This window comes from Eublepharis macularius, chromosome 12 (genome assembly GCF_028583425.1).
Source record: "Eublepharis macularius isolate TG4126 chromosome 12, MPM_Emac_v1.0, whole genome shotgun sequence".
In the NCBI taxonomy this organism is placed as follows: domain Eukaryota; kingdom Metazoa; phylum Chordata; class Lepidosauria; order Squamata; family Eublepharidae; genus Eublepharis; species Eublepharis macularius.
Window position 1 is genome coordinate 70,621,179 of NC_072801.1, and position 17,993 is coordinate 70,639,171.

At 44.5% G+C, this 17,993-nt stretch overlaps 1 protein-coding gene across 1 annotated transcript; it reads left to right on the forward strand.

Annotated features, from left to right (window-relative positions):
* Window positions 1-3,289: 3,289 nt before the first annotated feature.
* LOC129339759 (vomeronasal type-2 receptor 26-like) lies at window positions 3,290-13,132 on the forward strand. Its single transcript, XM_054994342.1, has 6 exons — window positions 3,290-3,402; window positions 4,031-4,208; window positions 4,811-5,662; window positions 6,256-6,483; window positions 10,485-10,611; window positions 12,222-13,132. The coding sequence occupies exons 2-6, from the start codon at window positions 4,173-4,175 to the stop codon at window positions 13,130-13,132; spliced, it is 2,154 nt and encodes a 717-aa protein (XP_054850317.1). The 5' UTR covers window positions 3,290-3,402; window positions 4,031-4,172.
* The last annotated feature ends 4,861 nt before the right edge of the window (window positions 13,133-17,993 follow it).

The window sequence follows — 17,993 nt, forward strand, 5'->3', positions numbered from 1 at the left end:
CTCTTTGTCAGTGGTAAAACCATAAAGTTTCTAGCAATTCCTAGCAAGAAGACTGACGTCACTTCTGGGTTTTTCCTGGAAGTGATACTGCACCATTAGTCCATTTCTCATTTTTATTTGTTAATTTTTCTCCCACTGCTGCTCTGAGTGGTGGTGGGAAATGGATCCCAAGTACAGGATTGCTCATCCTTGGTGGAGGCTTGGCAGCCCTATTTAGGATCAAACTCATGGCAACAGTATCCACAGTACTGTATATCCTCTGCCACAGGTGGCTGCTTAGATGCCTGGCCAGGTACTACCACCTCCAATTGGAAGCTGCCACAGTGGCAGTGGAAGCAGGATCCCTCTAACTGATCTGGGGAGAATGAGGAGAAAGGTGGAGAAAGGAAGGGATGGAAGAAAAAGCTATACAACAAGATCAAGGCTATGGCAACAGTATCCACAGTACTGAATATTTTATTCCCACCCCCACCCCCCACACACAGGTGGCTGCTTATATGTCTGGCCAGGTGATGCCGCCTCCAACTGGAACCTGCCACAGTGGAAGTGTAAGCAGCATCCTCCGGATTGATATGGGGAGAATGAGGAGAAAGGTGGAGAAAGGAAGGAATGGAAGAACAAACTATACAACAAATGAGCAGTCAATGAACGTTGAGAATTCCTTTTCCCTGTTTATTTGTATGCCCCTATTCTGCATAAGCAATAAGCACACATGCATTCATAAAGCATTGTAACAAAACAATGTTGATGGAAATTTACACACAACTGCACAAAAGTTCTTTTGTTGTAGCATTTCACTAATGCAAAGAAATGCATGTGCGTATCAGTAAAACACTGCACAGAAAGTATATTGATGGAATTCTGCGCATGATGACACGTTTTACGGTGTTTTATTAAAGCACATCATAATGTATAAAATGAAATAAAGATGTAATTGAACCCATGGCAAAGTATGCATTACCAATACTACATTAATTTGAGAAATCTTTTTTGTTAAATCAGTGCTGACTTAGCTTTAAATCAAACGAGTGCTGACTTGACTTTGAATCAAGGATTATGTGGGAAGTAGATTTCATGAAGAAGATTTTATATACCCTTATGTGCCTTTATTACTGTCATGCAATATTATTCTCAGGAGCTAATGTAGTATTGTAACGCAACTTGCAAGAAAAATAAGACTTGAAACAAAATTATCAAAGCAGAATGTATGCTATGAATATTAATCACTGTGGGAACAAAAGACCAGTCACTGTGAAGCTTGCTATAAGGTAGATTGCACTTGCCAGACACCTGTTCATGACTTGATACAGAAACTTCTTAGTAAAGCTGCTTTATGCTAAATGTAGCAACAGAGAAAAGAGACAGAAAAGGGGTTGCTGAAAGAAGGAAGCTAGCTGCGAGCTAATTAGATTAAACTGTACCTTTCAAGGCTGAGAAGAAGCCACATTTGAAAAAAATGGCACATTTTGAAAGAAGTACAGATTTGCATCCCTTCACTCAAACTTCGAAACTCCTTCTTTCAAACTTCAAAAAACATGCCTTTCTTACTGCAGGCATCTTTGGGGGCAGAGGGGGGAATCTGGAGGGTTATTCTATTAGTTTCGTTCAGCCACACGAAAAGATGGGTAGGATGTAACCCCACCCACTGTTCCACTGTGAGGCAGATTTTCACTCCAAAACAGTCAAGATTGCTTGTTGTGGCAGGGCAGCCTCTGGTATCCAGTCTCTGAGTATTATTTAAAGGTCTTGTCTCACACTTAAAGCTTATGTATTTATGGCTTATATCCCAGCCCAAGTATTTGGTAGGGGAGAAGCAAGAGCTCATGTCTTCTTCAAATAAAATGACACTAGAGGCTGAATAAAGTTCAAAAGGGAACAGCAGCTTTATTAAACAGACAGAGTAGGTATTTAGGTAGGCAGGAAGAGAGAAGCTAGGGTAAATTTTGATTGTAGAAAAGAATAATTCTCAAACATTAGTTACAATAATTTTATTAAAGTTTAGTTTCAGTAGTTACAGATCTTAAACCTGAGAAGTTGGTAGTTTCAGACTCAGGTTACTTTAACAAGTTTCTTTCAGAGATTTCACTTTATGGCTTAGGAGTTCTGACTTCAATATAGCACTCTTTCCCCTTTACACCAGAACTAGGGTCCTCCTCAGATCAAAAAAACCCTTTTTAGACACTGGACTGGAATTATTCTTTTCCAAAAGTCATAACCCTGATCACTTGGCTCAAGGAGAGTCTCCTTTCTGTATTCACTTCCTTTGCCAACAACACCCCCCCCCCCAGTTCTATTTTGTCTGTGTAAATTAGTACTGGCTTTCACGCTTAAGTACTTTAATAAAAGTCTTCTTTAAACTTCAGCTGTCCCTATTAGGGCAAACTTTTCCTTTTTCCTCACACAGAGGGTTACTAGTCTGACCCTCTTTGACAGACTCGGAAATTCATTTCCTTCAAAAATGGCCAATCACAAAGAGGGAGAGCAGCCTGTCAATCATTCTCCTTTCAGGTAGTTTTTTAACCCTTACCTTTCTACTCTCTGGATGTTGCACTTAGTAAACCTTTCATTTAAAAGCCGATTCAGTCACAGTGGGCTATAACCATTTAAATAAATAAATAAAATCACTAAGACCTCATTTCTGGTGGCTTTCTCATACTGCTTGTCACAAGTACACCATGTGCATCCTCTTATTCTGCCCGAGAGAACTTGAGAAACTTCCACAGATATAGGATCAGGGTTTTTTTTCTTGGAAAAGAGGTGGCAGAACTCTCAAGAGGGAAATGAGGAAAAATACACAGGATTCTTTAAAATAATATTATTTTCAAGCACTATTGCCAAGTATTTTCAAGAGATTCCTGAACTCCATTCCACCATGTTCCCACTTTTAAAAAGCCCTAGATAGGATAAACTTATTTTCCTTTGAAATGTCATTGAAAATCTATAACTGGGAATAGTTAATTATGGACCCTGTAATGATCAATGTAACCATCATTATTTGACCTTCTTCTTCAAACCCCTAAGGAGTTTCGGATAGCAAATTACAAACCAGGGCTTAAAATGCTATTACTATCCCTGAGAACTTTCAGAGATGAAAGGCAGAAAGAGCTCTTCTGATCTTCTTGCTGATACTTCTCCAGGCTCTGAAATGGCAATGTGGGAACAGATGAATTGGGGTCTAGAAGGAAGCAAGATGTTGGCATTTGTGGGGCTGTCACTGATGCTGATGCCTCAGGCTGCATGCACTGGTTTTAATTGCATGCTCAGTGACTCACTTTCTATTCTTCACAAGTATTATCATTTAGGAGACCTCATCATTGGTGGCATCATCTCTCAGATCTACATCACTTCTGAGCTGATAACATTTACAAGATATCCTCACCAGGAAGAAGCTGAGGAGCTCGTGTAAGGAGGGATGATGCATTCCATCAGGCTGGTCTTATGGGTTGGCTGTGGCTTCAGGTGGTTGATGAATGACAGTCATTGCAGGTCCCCTTCACTCAAGGAGGCAGACTCTTAAATTTTTTATAGTTGAAAGTAGAGCACTGTTCACACTACAGATCTTTTCTGCTTCCTCTTAGTTCAGATGCAATGAAAAGGACTGCAGTGAGAAAGGGGGATCAGTTGAAAGTTCTAGACCTGCTTCAGCAAAAGTGAACTATTGCCTGTGTAGAAACAGGCTGAAGATTAGTCAAAGTAGAATCAGTACATTTACCTTGCTTTTTACAACCGCTGATCTGCGCTCCTACTGGATAGTCCTTGAGCCTTAGCTTCTTTTAGTTGATTAGGGGAGTTAAAGGCTCAACGGAGCTCCCACAGCCTGTATACTGTACTGAAATATAGTGAATGTTATATTCTGCAGCTGATACACACTGAAAGTTGCAGTCTGTGGCTGATGCATCATAAAATTCTGTTTCAGGATAATAACTCAAAACTACCAGCATATTCTGGCTTTGGCCTTCGCCGCCAAGGAGATCAATGAAAATCCGTATATCTTACCCAACATCACCCTGGGCTTCCACATTTATAATAATTATTTCAGTGCAAGATTCACTCACCTCGCTGCAATAGACCTTCTTTCTACCACAGGCCAATTAACTCCTAACTACAAGTGTGGCATCCAGAACATTCCAACAGCAGTAATTGGGGGACCCACCTCTGACACTGATCTCCACATGGCCGCCATCCTAAGCAACTACAAAATACCACAGGTAAGGTGTGTGCCTAGAGTGCTGACAGTACAATACTATGCAGTTCCTCCAGTCTAAATCCTCTGAGATTAATGGTTTTAGATTGAAGTAATACCAATGTGAGTTTAAGAAGAGAAAAGGAAGCACTTCTCTTGTACCCTAGATATGGTTTGGTGGCATAGAGTTTGAAAGTGCCATGGCTGACATAAAGAGAGAAAACCCCACTGCTACTTAAAGGATAAATCTTGAAAGAAGAAGAAATCACCTAATGATTCCTTTGGACTTATAAATCAAAATGTAAATGTATGTAATTGCCACAGCTTATGTCTGACCAATGTTCGGTTAACTTAAAGATTAGTAGCACATCTCCAGGCACTCAGGCACCTGTGATCCTTTAGATGGAGATATGAGGTTTTGATTATGCTCTCTCACTCAGTTATGGCCATCTCCAACTTACATATAATGTATCAGTGTTATATTATTGATTTGTGCTTCTAATTTTATGAGAAGGGAGAGAATCTTTGCATTCTCTGAGGCCAAATTCAACATTTCCATGTATGTATGCATTCACATTGTTTTTCTTTTGGAAGTCTATCTTCTCTTCCATCTTTACTGCCCTCAAGCTCACATATGGCTCTCCATCGGTGATGAATAACAAAAGCCAGGCTGTTTTCTTCCAATGGATGTTCCCAAGTAGGAACTATCATTATACGGGGATTCTCCAGCTGCTTCTGCATTTCAGGTGGACATGGATTGGGGTGATTTATCTACATGTCCAGAGTGCAGAGGAGTTTGTACACAGTGCACTTCCCATCTTTTCCCGAAATGGTATCTGCTTTGACTTTATAGAAAGATTCCCCAAAGTAGCTTCTTCCAATAATGTCGCAGAAGTGATGGAGAAAGGAATGGGCTTATACAATATTGCCATGAAAAGCACTGTCAATGTTTTGGTAGTCCATGGTGAAATTCAAAGCATGATGATTTTGAGAATGTTGCTGTATTTTTCAAAATTTGAGAACAGACTAGTGAAGAAAAAAGTCTGGATTATGACAGCTCAGATGGAATTCACATCAGTCGCCTTTCAAAGAGATTGGGACTTAGACTCCATCCATGGTGCTATATCCTTGGCAATTCACTCAGAGGAGATGCTGGGATTTCAGGAATTTCTTCACAGAAGAAACCCTCGACAGCAAATGGAAGATGGCTTCATCAAGGACTTCTGGAAGGATACCTTTAAGTGCTGGTTCCATGACTCTGATTTAGATATGAGGGCTGAGAAAATCTGTACTGGGGAGGAGACCCTGGAGAATCTTCCTGGGTCTGTTTTCGAAATGAGTATGACAGGCCACAGCTACAGTGTCTACAATGCTGTCTATGCTGTGGCACATGCTGTGGACGCCATGCATTCCTCCAAATTGAGACAAAGAAGAGTTGTGGATGGAGAGAACTGGAAGCTGAATCGATCACCATGGCAGGTAACAAAAGACACTTCAGATTATCCATGGATAGAACCCTAGATAGCACATCCTTTAGTAGGTTCCGAGGAGAACTATTTTGCATTGATATTCTTCAGCTCCTTGAAATTTAAATCAGAAACTTTGTGAGTTTATAGGCCATTTTTGCATCTATGTTTTTTTTTTAAAACCACTCATATTGTTTTGGTCAGTTGATGAAACTCTTTTTAACGAAACTGTTCAACCTTTCAAAATAACTTTTAAAATGAGGATATAATTTCCTACATCATTCTTTGGTTCGTGAGCAATTGGCTTGGGAATGTTTAAGTTCAAATAAAGCAAACAGAGGTCTAACCCTGTAAGAAGTCAAAGTGAAGACAGTGTGATTCAGGAATCATTCTTTTGATTTAGCTGACAATTGAGTTCATTTGCTCCACAATGCCATCAGTACACGATTCTGGATTTGGTTGGGTTCACACCACAAAAGAGACATGCACCAAGCAATGATGCAAAAACAGAATGAGAATTAATGAGAATTAATTTCCCTTTGTCCACAGCCCTGAAAAGCCTTGCATATGATATTCTTCTAAATTTATTTCCTCCTTTCTATTTAGCTCCATCATTTTCTGAGAAGCATCTCATTTAACAACAGTGTCGGGGAAGATATTTCCTTTGATCACAATGGGGAATTGTTAGCCAGATTTGATATCATCAACTGGGTTGCGTTCTCAAACAAGTCCTTTCTTAGAGTCAAAATTGGAAGGATAAACCCAAAGGCTCCCCCAGAAAAAGTCTTCAACATTTGTGAGGATGCCATTGTGTGGCCCAGTGGGTTTAATCAGGTAGGGTGGTACCTATTTTAGGACATCTCTAGTCATTTCCTGAATATTAAAAAAGTGGTTTATTATTCAATTCTCTGTCTCTGCTTTCTTAGGTGAGTCTCATTTGAAACACAATTTCTAATACAATTTTATCTTGGTGAATCTTCAAAGTTATCTAATGATTAGAGATGGGCACAAAAAGCAATACGAACCAAAAAAAAGCCATGAACAACCCAATCTGCTGTTCGCGAACAAGCTGTTCATGAGGACCCATTCCCCATGAACATGTGTTCATTCCAAGCCTTGTTCATGGCGTTCATAAAGCCAGACAGTCTGGCACCTTCAAGAAATTCCCTTGGCAACGTAGGCAGGGACTGTCTGAACTCTCTCTGAACTCCTTCTGTTGCCCTGAAAACCCCAATCTAAGCCCAACTTACCTTGATAGGTAGGTCTCCCTTCCAAGTGTGGAACTCCCATTTTGTTACATGGGAGCAAAGGGCAGGTAGGAGGGACCTCTAGTTATATTTCTCTACTAGCAACAAAGCCCGTTGTGGGGGGAAATACAAGGCAGGCAGGCATTCATTCCTCCTCCCTCACTGATTCCAGCTGGTGAAGGAGGGGGTGGGCATTGTTATCTGCTCCATGCCTTATCTGCCTGATCTTGGCTATGTGAAGGGGTGATGGGTTTGCTACCTGCTCCATGCCAGCTACATGCCAGGTAAAGGGGGGGTGTTGCCTCCTGTTCTGCACCTGACTACAGCTGGATGAAGGGGGCAGGCATTGCCGCCTGCTCTGAGCCTGATTCCAGCTGGGTGAAGGAGGGTGGGCATTGCCACCTGCTCCCCGCTGGGTGAAGAGAAGAACAGGGATTGCCTCCTGCTCCGTGCCTGATCCTGATAGGTGAAGGTGGGTGGCGGGCATTACTGCCTGCTCTGCTCCTGGTCCCAGCTGGGTGAAAGGGGGCAGGCATTGCTGCCTGTTCTGAGCCTGATCCCAGCTGGGTAAAGGGGGGTGGGTATTGCCACTTGCTCCCCACTGGGTGAAGGGAGGAACAGGCATTGCCTCCTGCTCCGCGCCTGATCCTGACAGGTGAATGTGGGCGGCAGGCTTTACTGCCTTCTCTGTTCCTGATCCCAACTGAGTGAAGTGGGTGCAGGCATTGCCACCTGCTCTGCTTCTGATTCTGGCAGGTTGAAGGGGGGGCAGGCATTGCTGCATGCTTGGCTCCTGACTCCAACAGGGTGAAGACAGGGTAGGCATTGTTGCCTGCTCAGTGGCTTATTCCAGTAGGTTGAAGAGGGCGGGCATTGCCACCTGCTCTGCTCCTTATCCCAGCTGGGTGAAGGGAAAAAGTGCATTGCCTCCTGCTCTGCACCTGATCCCAGACAGGTGAAGGTACGAGGTGGGCATTGCCACCTGCTCCGTCACTAATATCAGCTGGTTTAAGGCTGGAGAGGGCATTACCACCAGCTCCACTCCTAATATCAGCTGGGTTAAGGTGGGGTATGGGCATTGCCACCTGCTCCACTCCTAATACCAGCTGGATTAAGGTGGGAAGAGGATATTGCCCCCAGTTCTGCTCCTAATATCAGCTTGGTGAAGGCAGGGGGTGGGCATTGCCACCTGCTCCACTCCTAATATCTATTTTGTTAAATTGGGTGGTGGGCATTGTCACCTGCCTCACTCCTAATACCAGCTAGGTGAAAGCAGGAGGCGAGCATTGCCATGTACTCCCATCCTTCTCCTGACCTAAGCTTCCCACCATGGTACATTTTCTGCAGGGGCATGGTGACTTGCCTAGGCTTTCCTCCATGGCAGCACCCTCTGGTGGTGCACCAGGGTATAAAGTGAGTTGTCTGAAATATGCTTACTCAATTATATAGTAAGATAGGACCTCTGGTTATAAAAGACACTGTGTTCCCAGCTATGGCTTTCAGTTTTATCACACAGTGGAGTGGGAGAGAGCTGTTGCTGGCATTTGAGAGAAAGAGGGAGACTGCATTGGAGCTTGAATTTTTTTCTGTGTGTGGTGAGGTGGGGCTCTACTCCCTCAGGTTCCAGGGCTGTTGCCAGGCTCTGGGGCCAAGCTATTCTTTATTATTATTATTACCTTTCCTGCTGCCTGTTCAGGTCAGGTTTCTGGGAGTGGTGAGGTAGGGCTCTACCCACCCTCAGGTTCCAGGGCTGCTGCCAGGCTTTGGGGGCAAGCTATTCTTTTTTATTACCTGTCCAGCTGCCTGCTCAGGTCAGGTTTCTTGACCAAACTTGGATGATGGCTGGAGGAGAGCCTTCTGAATACTCCCTATGAATATGGGCTCTCTCTGGCCCCAATGAACATCCAACCCCAAACATGTTCGTGAACAGGTCATGTTCATTGATGTTTGTGAATCACTGTTCATGGATGGCAATGAACAATGAACATTGTGTTTGGGGGTTTGTTTCCTGTTCATGCCCATCTCTACTTATGATACATATACATATTTAAATAAAATACAGATAACCTGATTATTAACAGGACACACTGTCCACTGTTTTACTTATATGCAAATTTTGGAAATGTTCAAAGTTGACAAGAGGCAATATGATTTTGACCAATTTAAGACTGAACTTGAGACAGCTTTATGTACCAATGATGAGTATTTGATTGCCAAAATGTATACACTAGTGTGGAAATTTGAGACAGAGGAAGAACAAGGGAAAGAATGTATTACTAAATGGGCTAAAAACTTTGGATAAGATATATTAATGGAATAATTCCACTCTTAAGCATAATTTTTATAACATGATGTATCACTTGTACATGACCCCTGAGAAATTGACTAGAATGAAGGATTGTTTTCCCATATGTAGTAGACATGTAAGAAAGCAAAAGCCGTTGGGAAACACATGCAATTATAAATTCAGAAGACCTTAAAGATTAAAATGACGGGCCTGCCTGGAGTCCAAATTGGTCTGCTATGAAGTGTGACTGTACTCCTGGAACTGCGTGATGATATCACTTCTGGGAAGTGATGTCATTCTGTGCAAAGAATAACAAAAAGTGAAGTGCTAGGTCACACCTCTCTTGCTGGGAGGGTAAGGGGATCTGACAAACCATTGGCAGATTGCTGTAAGTTAAAATGATCTCATCAAGGCACCTGGCACCAGGCATTTTGGCACCTGATACAAACACTTATCTACTACCAAATCCAAAGGCTTCAGGTAAAATAATAATAATAACAGTGTCCTTATCTAAAGCCCTTCTGGACAGATTAGTATCCACTAAAAGCAGTAAACAAAGTCAGTGTTATTATCCAGAGGAGTTAGCCATGTTAGTCTGTAGTAGCAAAGTAGAAAAGAGTCCAGTAGCACCTTTAAGACTAACCTTTACTGTAGGATAAGCTTTCGAGAAACACAGTTCTCTTCATCAGAGGCATGGTTATTATTATCACCACAATTCAGCTGGGGAGCTGGGGCTGAGGGAGTGGCTTCCGAGGCCACATGCTGAGCTCATGCCAGTAGTAGGAGTTGAACCAGTAGAGTGTTGATTTGCAACCCATCCATTTAAGCACTACGCTACAGCAGCTCTCAAACAAAATAAATAAAATGGACAAGATGCAAAGTAAGGAAAAACAAGAAATGGTATTAAAAGGCAGGAAATGATGGCAGAAAACGTTTAAGTGAAGACACTGCACTAAGCCTCAATCCGATCCAAGCCACACAGTCGCGTCCGACCCTCGGCTACTCCGTAGATCGTCTCCCTCCAGGCCTTTCTGTCCTATAGCGAGTCGAGAGAGATCCACAGAGTCTCGCAGTGAAGTTTTTAAAGGGTAGTTCACCATTGCTTTCCCCAACCCAACACACTTAGCTGTACGACAGCCACAGATGGTAAGCCTCAATATAATGGACATATTTTCCCCCAAACATATTTGTTGTGAGAAAAAGAGTCCAGGAAAGGCAGCTTAGGGAACCTCTAGAGGTGATGCCAATGTGCCAAACTGTATTATCTGACTATTAAAACAGTCTCTTTCCCTTATGGGCAGGTACGGCCTCTTTCTCTGTGTAATGACCTTTGCCGCTCAGGTTATAGTAGGATGAAGAAGGAAGGGGAGGCATTTTGTTGCTATGATTGTCTGCAGTGTCCAGACGGGAAGGTTTCTAACCATGAGGGTAAGAGATGACCTGTGCAGAATTTCTTGGCTCTATTGGTGTAGCATGCGCAGACCAGGGTACACAGATGCTAATTCTCCCAATGTTTCCAAAAGCTCTTTACAAAACGTGGCTGGTGTTTTGTAATAGATGGATTGTTTTGCTAAGATCCTATGAATGTGTCATGCCTCACTCTGGCTCCACTGATACAGATGTAGAAGGTTGCTTTGTTGGCCATGAGATGCCCATGGAAAAGGCCCCTCCAAACATATTACTGGTGTATCCTATTGTCGTTCGTCCGCAAAAAAAAAAAAGCGCAGTCCATGTTCCTAGGAATTCAGCTGACCAGGAACTTCCTGAGGAGATCTGCACCCCATTGGTACCTCAGACTGTCCTGAAGCCATAACAGACCCCCAATCAGGACCCTGCACGCCCCAGTGGTGTAGCATGGGTTGCTAGTGCCCCGGGCAAGACAATTATTTCTCCTATGTGTTGTGTTCTGTTGCACGTGCACAAAGCATGCATGTTCCTGGGCCCACACGATGATGTCACAAGTGATGTTATCACACAGGGTGTGGTGGCCCCCAGAAGCACTCACACACTCATGGGGGGCACAATCTGGGCCAATTTGGGCTCCTTGTTTCCCCACCCCTTACCTGGCAGCAGGCCACCTTGGCACTCTACTCAGACTCCAGGCTTTCCAGCTGCTAGTGCAGAGAATCAATGGCGCCATGCAGGACCTTGATCTCAGCCAAGCAGGACTGCAGCAGGTGCCAGTATTCCACTAGTGGATGCTGCGCACAGCCTCCTGGTTGCAACTGGCCAGCTTACATGGATTAGCCTGCGCCCTCCACCACAGCTGCCTGCTCCGCCGCTGCCAGCTCAGCTTGAGCCGCCAGCTCGGTGCACTCCTTGTGCAGCAGCCACTGCAGGAAGGCCAGCTCGGTGCCCAGCGAGCTGGCCGCCCTGTTGGCGTGCAGGCAGCATGGGCAGCCTCCCCATGGGTGCAGCGCATTCTCTCCTTTGCATCTCTTTGGTTGGCCTTTTGAAATGTTGTGCCTCTACGTATTCTGTGCCCGGGACAACCACCCCTCTGCCCCCCATGCTACACCACTGGCATAATCAATGGTTCTCTGCCACCAGCCAGACCAAGACAGAATTAGTTCCATGTGCACTAGGTAGTCTTGACCACTCAGCATGCTTCATCTTCCACTAAAAGTTCTGATTGTTCAAATGGAATGGCTAGTGGAAGAGAAAGCACGTTTTGTGGCAAAGACTGTCTAGTGCACACGCAACTTGTTTATAGGATCCATGCCATAAACTGATAAACTTGCTAATAGAATTGTCTTGAATATAACACCAAATTTGATAAATACTTCTACAAATCCAGATAACATAAAGGGGGAGAAGGTAACGTTTGTGCTTTCACTGAGTTTCCAGTGATGAGTCCAAATACATGAACTGCTCTTGGACGAACCCTCAGTGTGACTGATTGCATGTATATTTGCACTGGAAGAGTACACCCCCCCCTCTTGAAACTGGAAACTTTCAGAGCATCATATTAAGGTTAGGTTACTGAAATTCTTCATACATTGGGCTGCTATGTACCTAAACTACATTGTCTTTTTCAGATATGGATGACTGTTTTCCATGTCCAGAAGATCATTATCCAAACAAAGATCAAGACTCGTGCATTACCAAAATTATAAGCTTCTTATCCTATGAAGAAACACTGGGAATTGGTCTGGCTATTTCTGCCTTTTCTTTATCATTCATCACAGTTTTGGTCTTTGGCATCTTCATTAAATACCAGCACACTCCCATCGTCAAAGCCAACAACTGGCATCTCACCTGTACTCTTCTCATCTCCCTCCTGCTATCTTTCCTTTGTGCTTTACTATTCATTGGCCGACCTGAGAAGCTTTTGTGCCTCCTTCGACAAACAGCTTTTAGCATCATATTCTCTCTAGCGGTTTCTTGTGTGTTGGCCAAAACTGCCACTGTGGTTCTAGCATTCATGGCCACCAAACCAGGATCAAGTATTAGAAACTGGGTGGGGAAACGAGTAACCAACTGCATTCTTCTTTCCAGTTCCCTTATTCAAGCCACTGTTTGTACCGTATGGCTGGCAACTTCTCCTCCGTTCCCAGATTTTGACATGCACTCCATGACTGAAGAAATTGTACTGGAATGTAATGAAGGGTCGGTTGCCATGTTTTACTGTGCCTTGGGCTTCCTGGGCTTCCTGGTTGTTGTCAGCTTCACTGTGGCTTTCCTAGCCAGGAAACTCCCAGACAGTTTCAACGAAGCCAAGTTCATCACCTTCAGCATGTTGGTCTTTTGCAGCGTATGGCTGTCCTTTGTTCCAACCTACTTGAGCACCAAGGGGAAATATATGGTAGCTGTGGAGGTCTTCTCCATCTTGTCTTCCAGTGCTGGACTACTGGTTTGCATCTTTTTCCCTAAATTATACATCATGATGCTGAAGCCTGAGTTGAATAATAGGGAACATTTACTAAGGAGAAAAAAAGGAACAACCTAAAAAGCTGTGGCCTTGATGTAGCTGAAGTTATCCTTTATTACAACTGACTGTAAAGAATTTAGTATCGTTAAAGTTATGGGAAACATCTAGTCCAGCATTCTGTTTCATAAAGTGCCAAGTATTTGCCATGGAGGACCAACAAACGTCCTAGAGGCCAAGGTTTCCCATGATGTTTCCATCTTGTGTATTGAAATGTTTCCTTTTGGAAGGGATATGATGTGAAGTCCATCTGTGCAGTCATAATCCAAGGTTTCATCTGCACGTGTCTGTCTTCAAATATTGATACATACAGCAATGTTCTCAGAACTGCTACTGTGTGAATTTCACCATGTATGACCATCACATTGGCAGTGCTTCTATAGATGATATGTAATGTAGCCATCGCCTTCTTCATTAACTGAACAATATTACTGGAAAAAGTAATTTTTGGGAAGATGTTGCCACTGCGAGTAAAAACAGTAAGTTCATTGTCTACAAACATCTCTGCGTTTTCATTGTCGTCAGAGAGGACCCCAATCCAAGTCCAGCTGAAATGCCTCAATAACCTGGCAATGCCAATATACTGAAGGGTCACATTGGGGAACATTTGGTAGAAAAAAAACGCATGGGTTTTGTTAGTCAGCACTGGAGCAGAGGCATATATGACCTAATGAAAAGAAAGGGAACAGAAGAGACGAAGAGATATTTTCCAAACATGTGTATAGTAATAGTTTGTCACTAGAACTTCCTCCAGCCACCAAAGGGGTTCCAATCCCGATTTCATCTTTTTCCCTTCAATGAGTATTTATGATGATCCAGGAGTATTCATATGATTTTACTCCTTATGAGATGCCACAACCTGCACAGGCAATAAAGAGTTTGTGGCACACCTGGACAAATGTGAGCCCAGGTATGACTGAAGATTGGGAGCATCATCCATTTTGTTTCTTGTTTTCATGTACTTTCATGTACTTTCATGTACTTTGTCAAACCCAGGAACTGACCTTTGGAGTCTTTGTTTTAATGGCTAGGTGGGTTATCCCACCTCAGGGCACGGTTTACCTATAAAGATAGGGCCCTGGCCCATTCAAATTGTGCACGCTTCCTGAGTCCAAGCACTGCTCCCTTAGTGTTGCTTCCTTAAGTCTATCCCTCCCTCCTGGCCGAGAACACTGGTGTTTGAATCTCTCTTCCTCCATGGACCACGCTGCTCCTCTGATTGGTAAATATACTTCCCCCCCACACACACAAACACACTCTTTTCCAACTTCTGGCTAGCTTCCTAGGACTGTGTGTGTGTGTGTGTGTGTATCAACCATTTTCAATTAACTTCTTGTGTGTATGTTAGTTTTTCCTCTTTAAATAAAATTATTCTTTGACCTTAAAAGCACCAGTCTTGTCTGCTACCTTGGGGAGGGGACCTGGTAGAAATTGGTGGAGATTTCCCGCTTGTTACCCTTCTCGCATTGCCATTTTCCTTGCTGTTAATTCCCCACTCGTACTCACAAGGAGGCCCATTCCAGGTAACAAGCCCACCACCTCCCGAGGAAGCCCATTCCACTGAGGGACTGCTTTATATGTTTGTAGTCCACACGCAGTTTTTCTTTACGCCTGTGTTGAACAGTCAATGTAAGCACAGCTGTATGTGTGTTTTAAATCCCCTATTTATCTACATACTGGTCCTGAGTTGTAAAATGAACACATAATGGCTCCTTCTTACAGACAGGCATGCGTGTTCAATCTGACATGTGAACAAGGCTAGAATAAGGCAACCTCTTGTATGCATGGGTCTATGTGGAAACCAGAGCCACTGCCAAACAGACACTGCTTCATGGATCGCTTCGGAGTGCTTCATGGAGTGCATGGACCAGACTGGTTATGGCTAATCAGCAGGGAACAGCCTGACTCCTTCACGTGCTCAGAGGAAACGGCTGCCTAGGTTTCTGAAAATGTATGAGGATCCGTGTTGCAATTTAGGGTTGCCATCTCCAGGTTGAGAAATTCCTAGAGATTAGGAGGGGGTAAAGCCTGCAGAGGGCAGTTTTGAGGATGGGGGAGGACTTCACTGAGAGATCATTCCATACGGTCTATCCTCCAAAGCAGCTGTTTTCTCCAGAGGCTTGTATTTCTGTGGCCTGAAGATCAGTTGTCATACAAGAATAGCTCCATCCACCACCTGGAGGTTGGCAACCTTATTGCAAGAGGAGCCGAGTCTTTTGCCCCATGGTAACTCCCCTCCCGTGCAGGTCCTAAACAAGAGCAGGTGAGGAGGAAGAAGATAGCAACGTGGAGGCGGACAACTAGAATTCTGCTGAATTTGAGCAGGTCTTGATTTCCCCTTTTTTTTTTAACAGAACCCCCCAAATCCAACATCAAATCACAGATTGCAGCCTGGTCCTCAGACTGAACCATGAAAATCACTTATTCATGTCTTCGTGGCACTTCCACGGCACAAAAACGTAGTTCCAAAGCACAGGTCCTCCAGGATCCTTAGGAATTTTACATGAGTTCTACATGTGGCATTTGGGGGTGTTCTGCTCTAAACAACAGAATATCCATGAGGATCTTTGTAGATCTGCCTTTTACTGCCCCCCTTTTGATTGATTATTCTAGAGTATTACTGGGGGTGGGCAGAAACAGCACCACCTCCTGGCCTGGACCTGGGGGGAACTTGAGCTCCAGTGGAATCCCTGCATGGAATGCTTGAGGCGAGTCAGAATGTCAGGAAGAGTCTGTTGTGAGATCACCATAGAGATGTCAGTTGACGGAATCCCTGTGTCTTCTGATGGTCTCCAGCTATGGCAAAGGTAGGAACCCCTGACTGAAGCTCCCCCAAGAACAAGGACAAGCTGGGGGATAGGCTGAGTCCCCCCAGCCCCAGGAGTGGTCTGGAGAGTAAATGGAGGCAGGAAACATGGGGTGGAGTGGAGAGTTGAAAGGAAGGGTCACAAAGTGGACCCCAGCAGCCTCCTTTTCATTTGGAACAGCCACTGCCCAGACCGCTCATCCTGACCCCCCCCCCTTCCTGGGGTTTTGCCTCAGCCAGAGCATTGCAGCAGGTGGCTCTGCCTCTTTTCATGCTGTGCTGATCCCAGGAGACCCTTTCATTGGGGAGGGTAAGCAAATGGGCCCCTCTTCCCACCTGGCGGACCCTGCTCACTTTGGGGTGCTGTGGAGACAACATGGGGCTAAACCTGGCCCCATCTTGGCTCCGGATAAACCGGGCCCCATCATTTCCCAGGGTGGCTCTCAGAACAGAATTTTGGGGTGCCCCAGAGTTGCAGGGGAAAGGGGAAAGATTCCGAGATCTGCCCCCCCCCCAATAAAGCTTAGGGCAATCCAGAGTATAAGGAAGAGGCAGGTGCATCTTAACAAAAGGGGGGGTGCATGGCTAGAAAGAAAAACCCCTATTCAGGGATGGATTCTGCTGTGCAAAGGGAAATGCTGGAGGTATGGTGGCCATTTTCCAGTAGAGGAGGCCCTGGCAAGGAGTCTTTAGAATGAACTTTAAATTGCCCCACCTTTTCCCCAATGCCTGATGGCAATGCTGTAATGCTCTCAAAGCGATGCTGAGACCCTGCTCTGAAATTCCACAGGGAAGACCATCGCTTTGGAGGAGGTTCCTCAGATTGTTCTGCTGCTGCATGACAATGAATCATGTGAAAGAGGGTATGTCCGCTAGCACACACTGGGCATTGCCTCCTGCCACTTGTCATCAGCAGTGAAAATGAGCAGCGATACCACATCTATTTCTTTCTGTTTGTGGCCCAACTTGCTGCTCCAAATGGGCAAACAGCTTCTGGGCTTCCTCACTAGCTGAAATCACAATTCATTTTTTAGACTTCTAGCATTGGCATGCTTGGCTTGGAGTCCTGTAACCCTGGAATACAGAAACCTGAAACATGTTTCCCACTACCAAAAACCTCAGCCCCTTTGGATCCACACGTGGCCCTCCATTGCTATTCTCCTTTCTCTCCCAAGTTCTGTTTTACTCCAACCAATATTGCCTCATGAGTGTTTACGCACTTGTCCCTTTGAATTGCCTTGTCCCAACCGGAAACTACCCAACTCAGGTCAGCTTTCTCTTTGGGATTAGTTGAAAAGTTGCCACACACCTCTTTTGATATTCAGTGGTAGCACTGAGGTTCCTTTTTGGTTCAATGAAGCTGGTCTCTTTTGCACCGTTTTTGCAGTGTCAGGTGGGTGGTGGGGGGAGGCCATGCCGCGCTCCTGTTCTGTGGAGGCAAAATGTTCTTCGTTCCAGGCCGAGTGTTACAAACGTGGCTCAGAGCGTCCCCCTCTACCATCCCAAGCTGTCTGCCACTGCAAGGCTGCTGTGGAGACTGAAGGCTGGAATCCTGCCTCCTGTCACACATCTACTGGGGTCTCTCCCACCCCTCTACTTTTTCCCAGTGTGTCATGAGCCTCCTCCCTTTGCACCACTTTGGTGTAGTGGTTAAGAATGACAGTACTCTTCTCTGGTTAGGAAGAGGACCCCTCCCCTTGAAGCCAGCTGGGTGGCCTTGGGTCAGTCACAGCTCTTCCAGAGCTCTCTCACCTCCACCCCCCTCACAGATTGTTTGTTGTGGGAATAATAATGACATGCTCTGTAAACTGTTCTGAGAGGGTGTTCAGTTGTCCTGAAGGGCACTGTATAAATTGAATATTGTTATTTTCAAGTTTTTTTACCTGCTTTGAGAAGAGATGGAGCTCTTCAAGACACATCCATCACCATCAGCTTCGGCGCCACGCCCCCCCTACCTACCCTATATTTTATCTATTTATAGCTCACTGTATACTTTTAATCTATTAGTACTGCTTGTTGGTTTTTAGATGTAACTTGCACTGGCACACTGCCATAATAATAAATTTGAATTTGAAC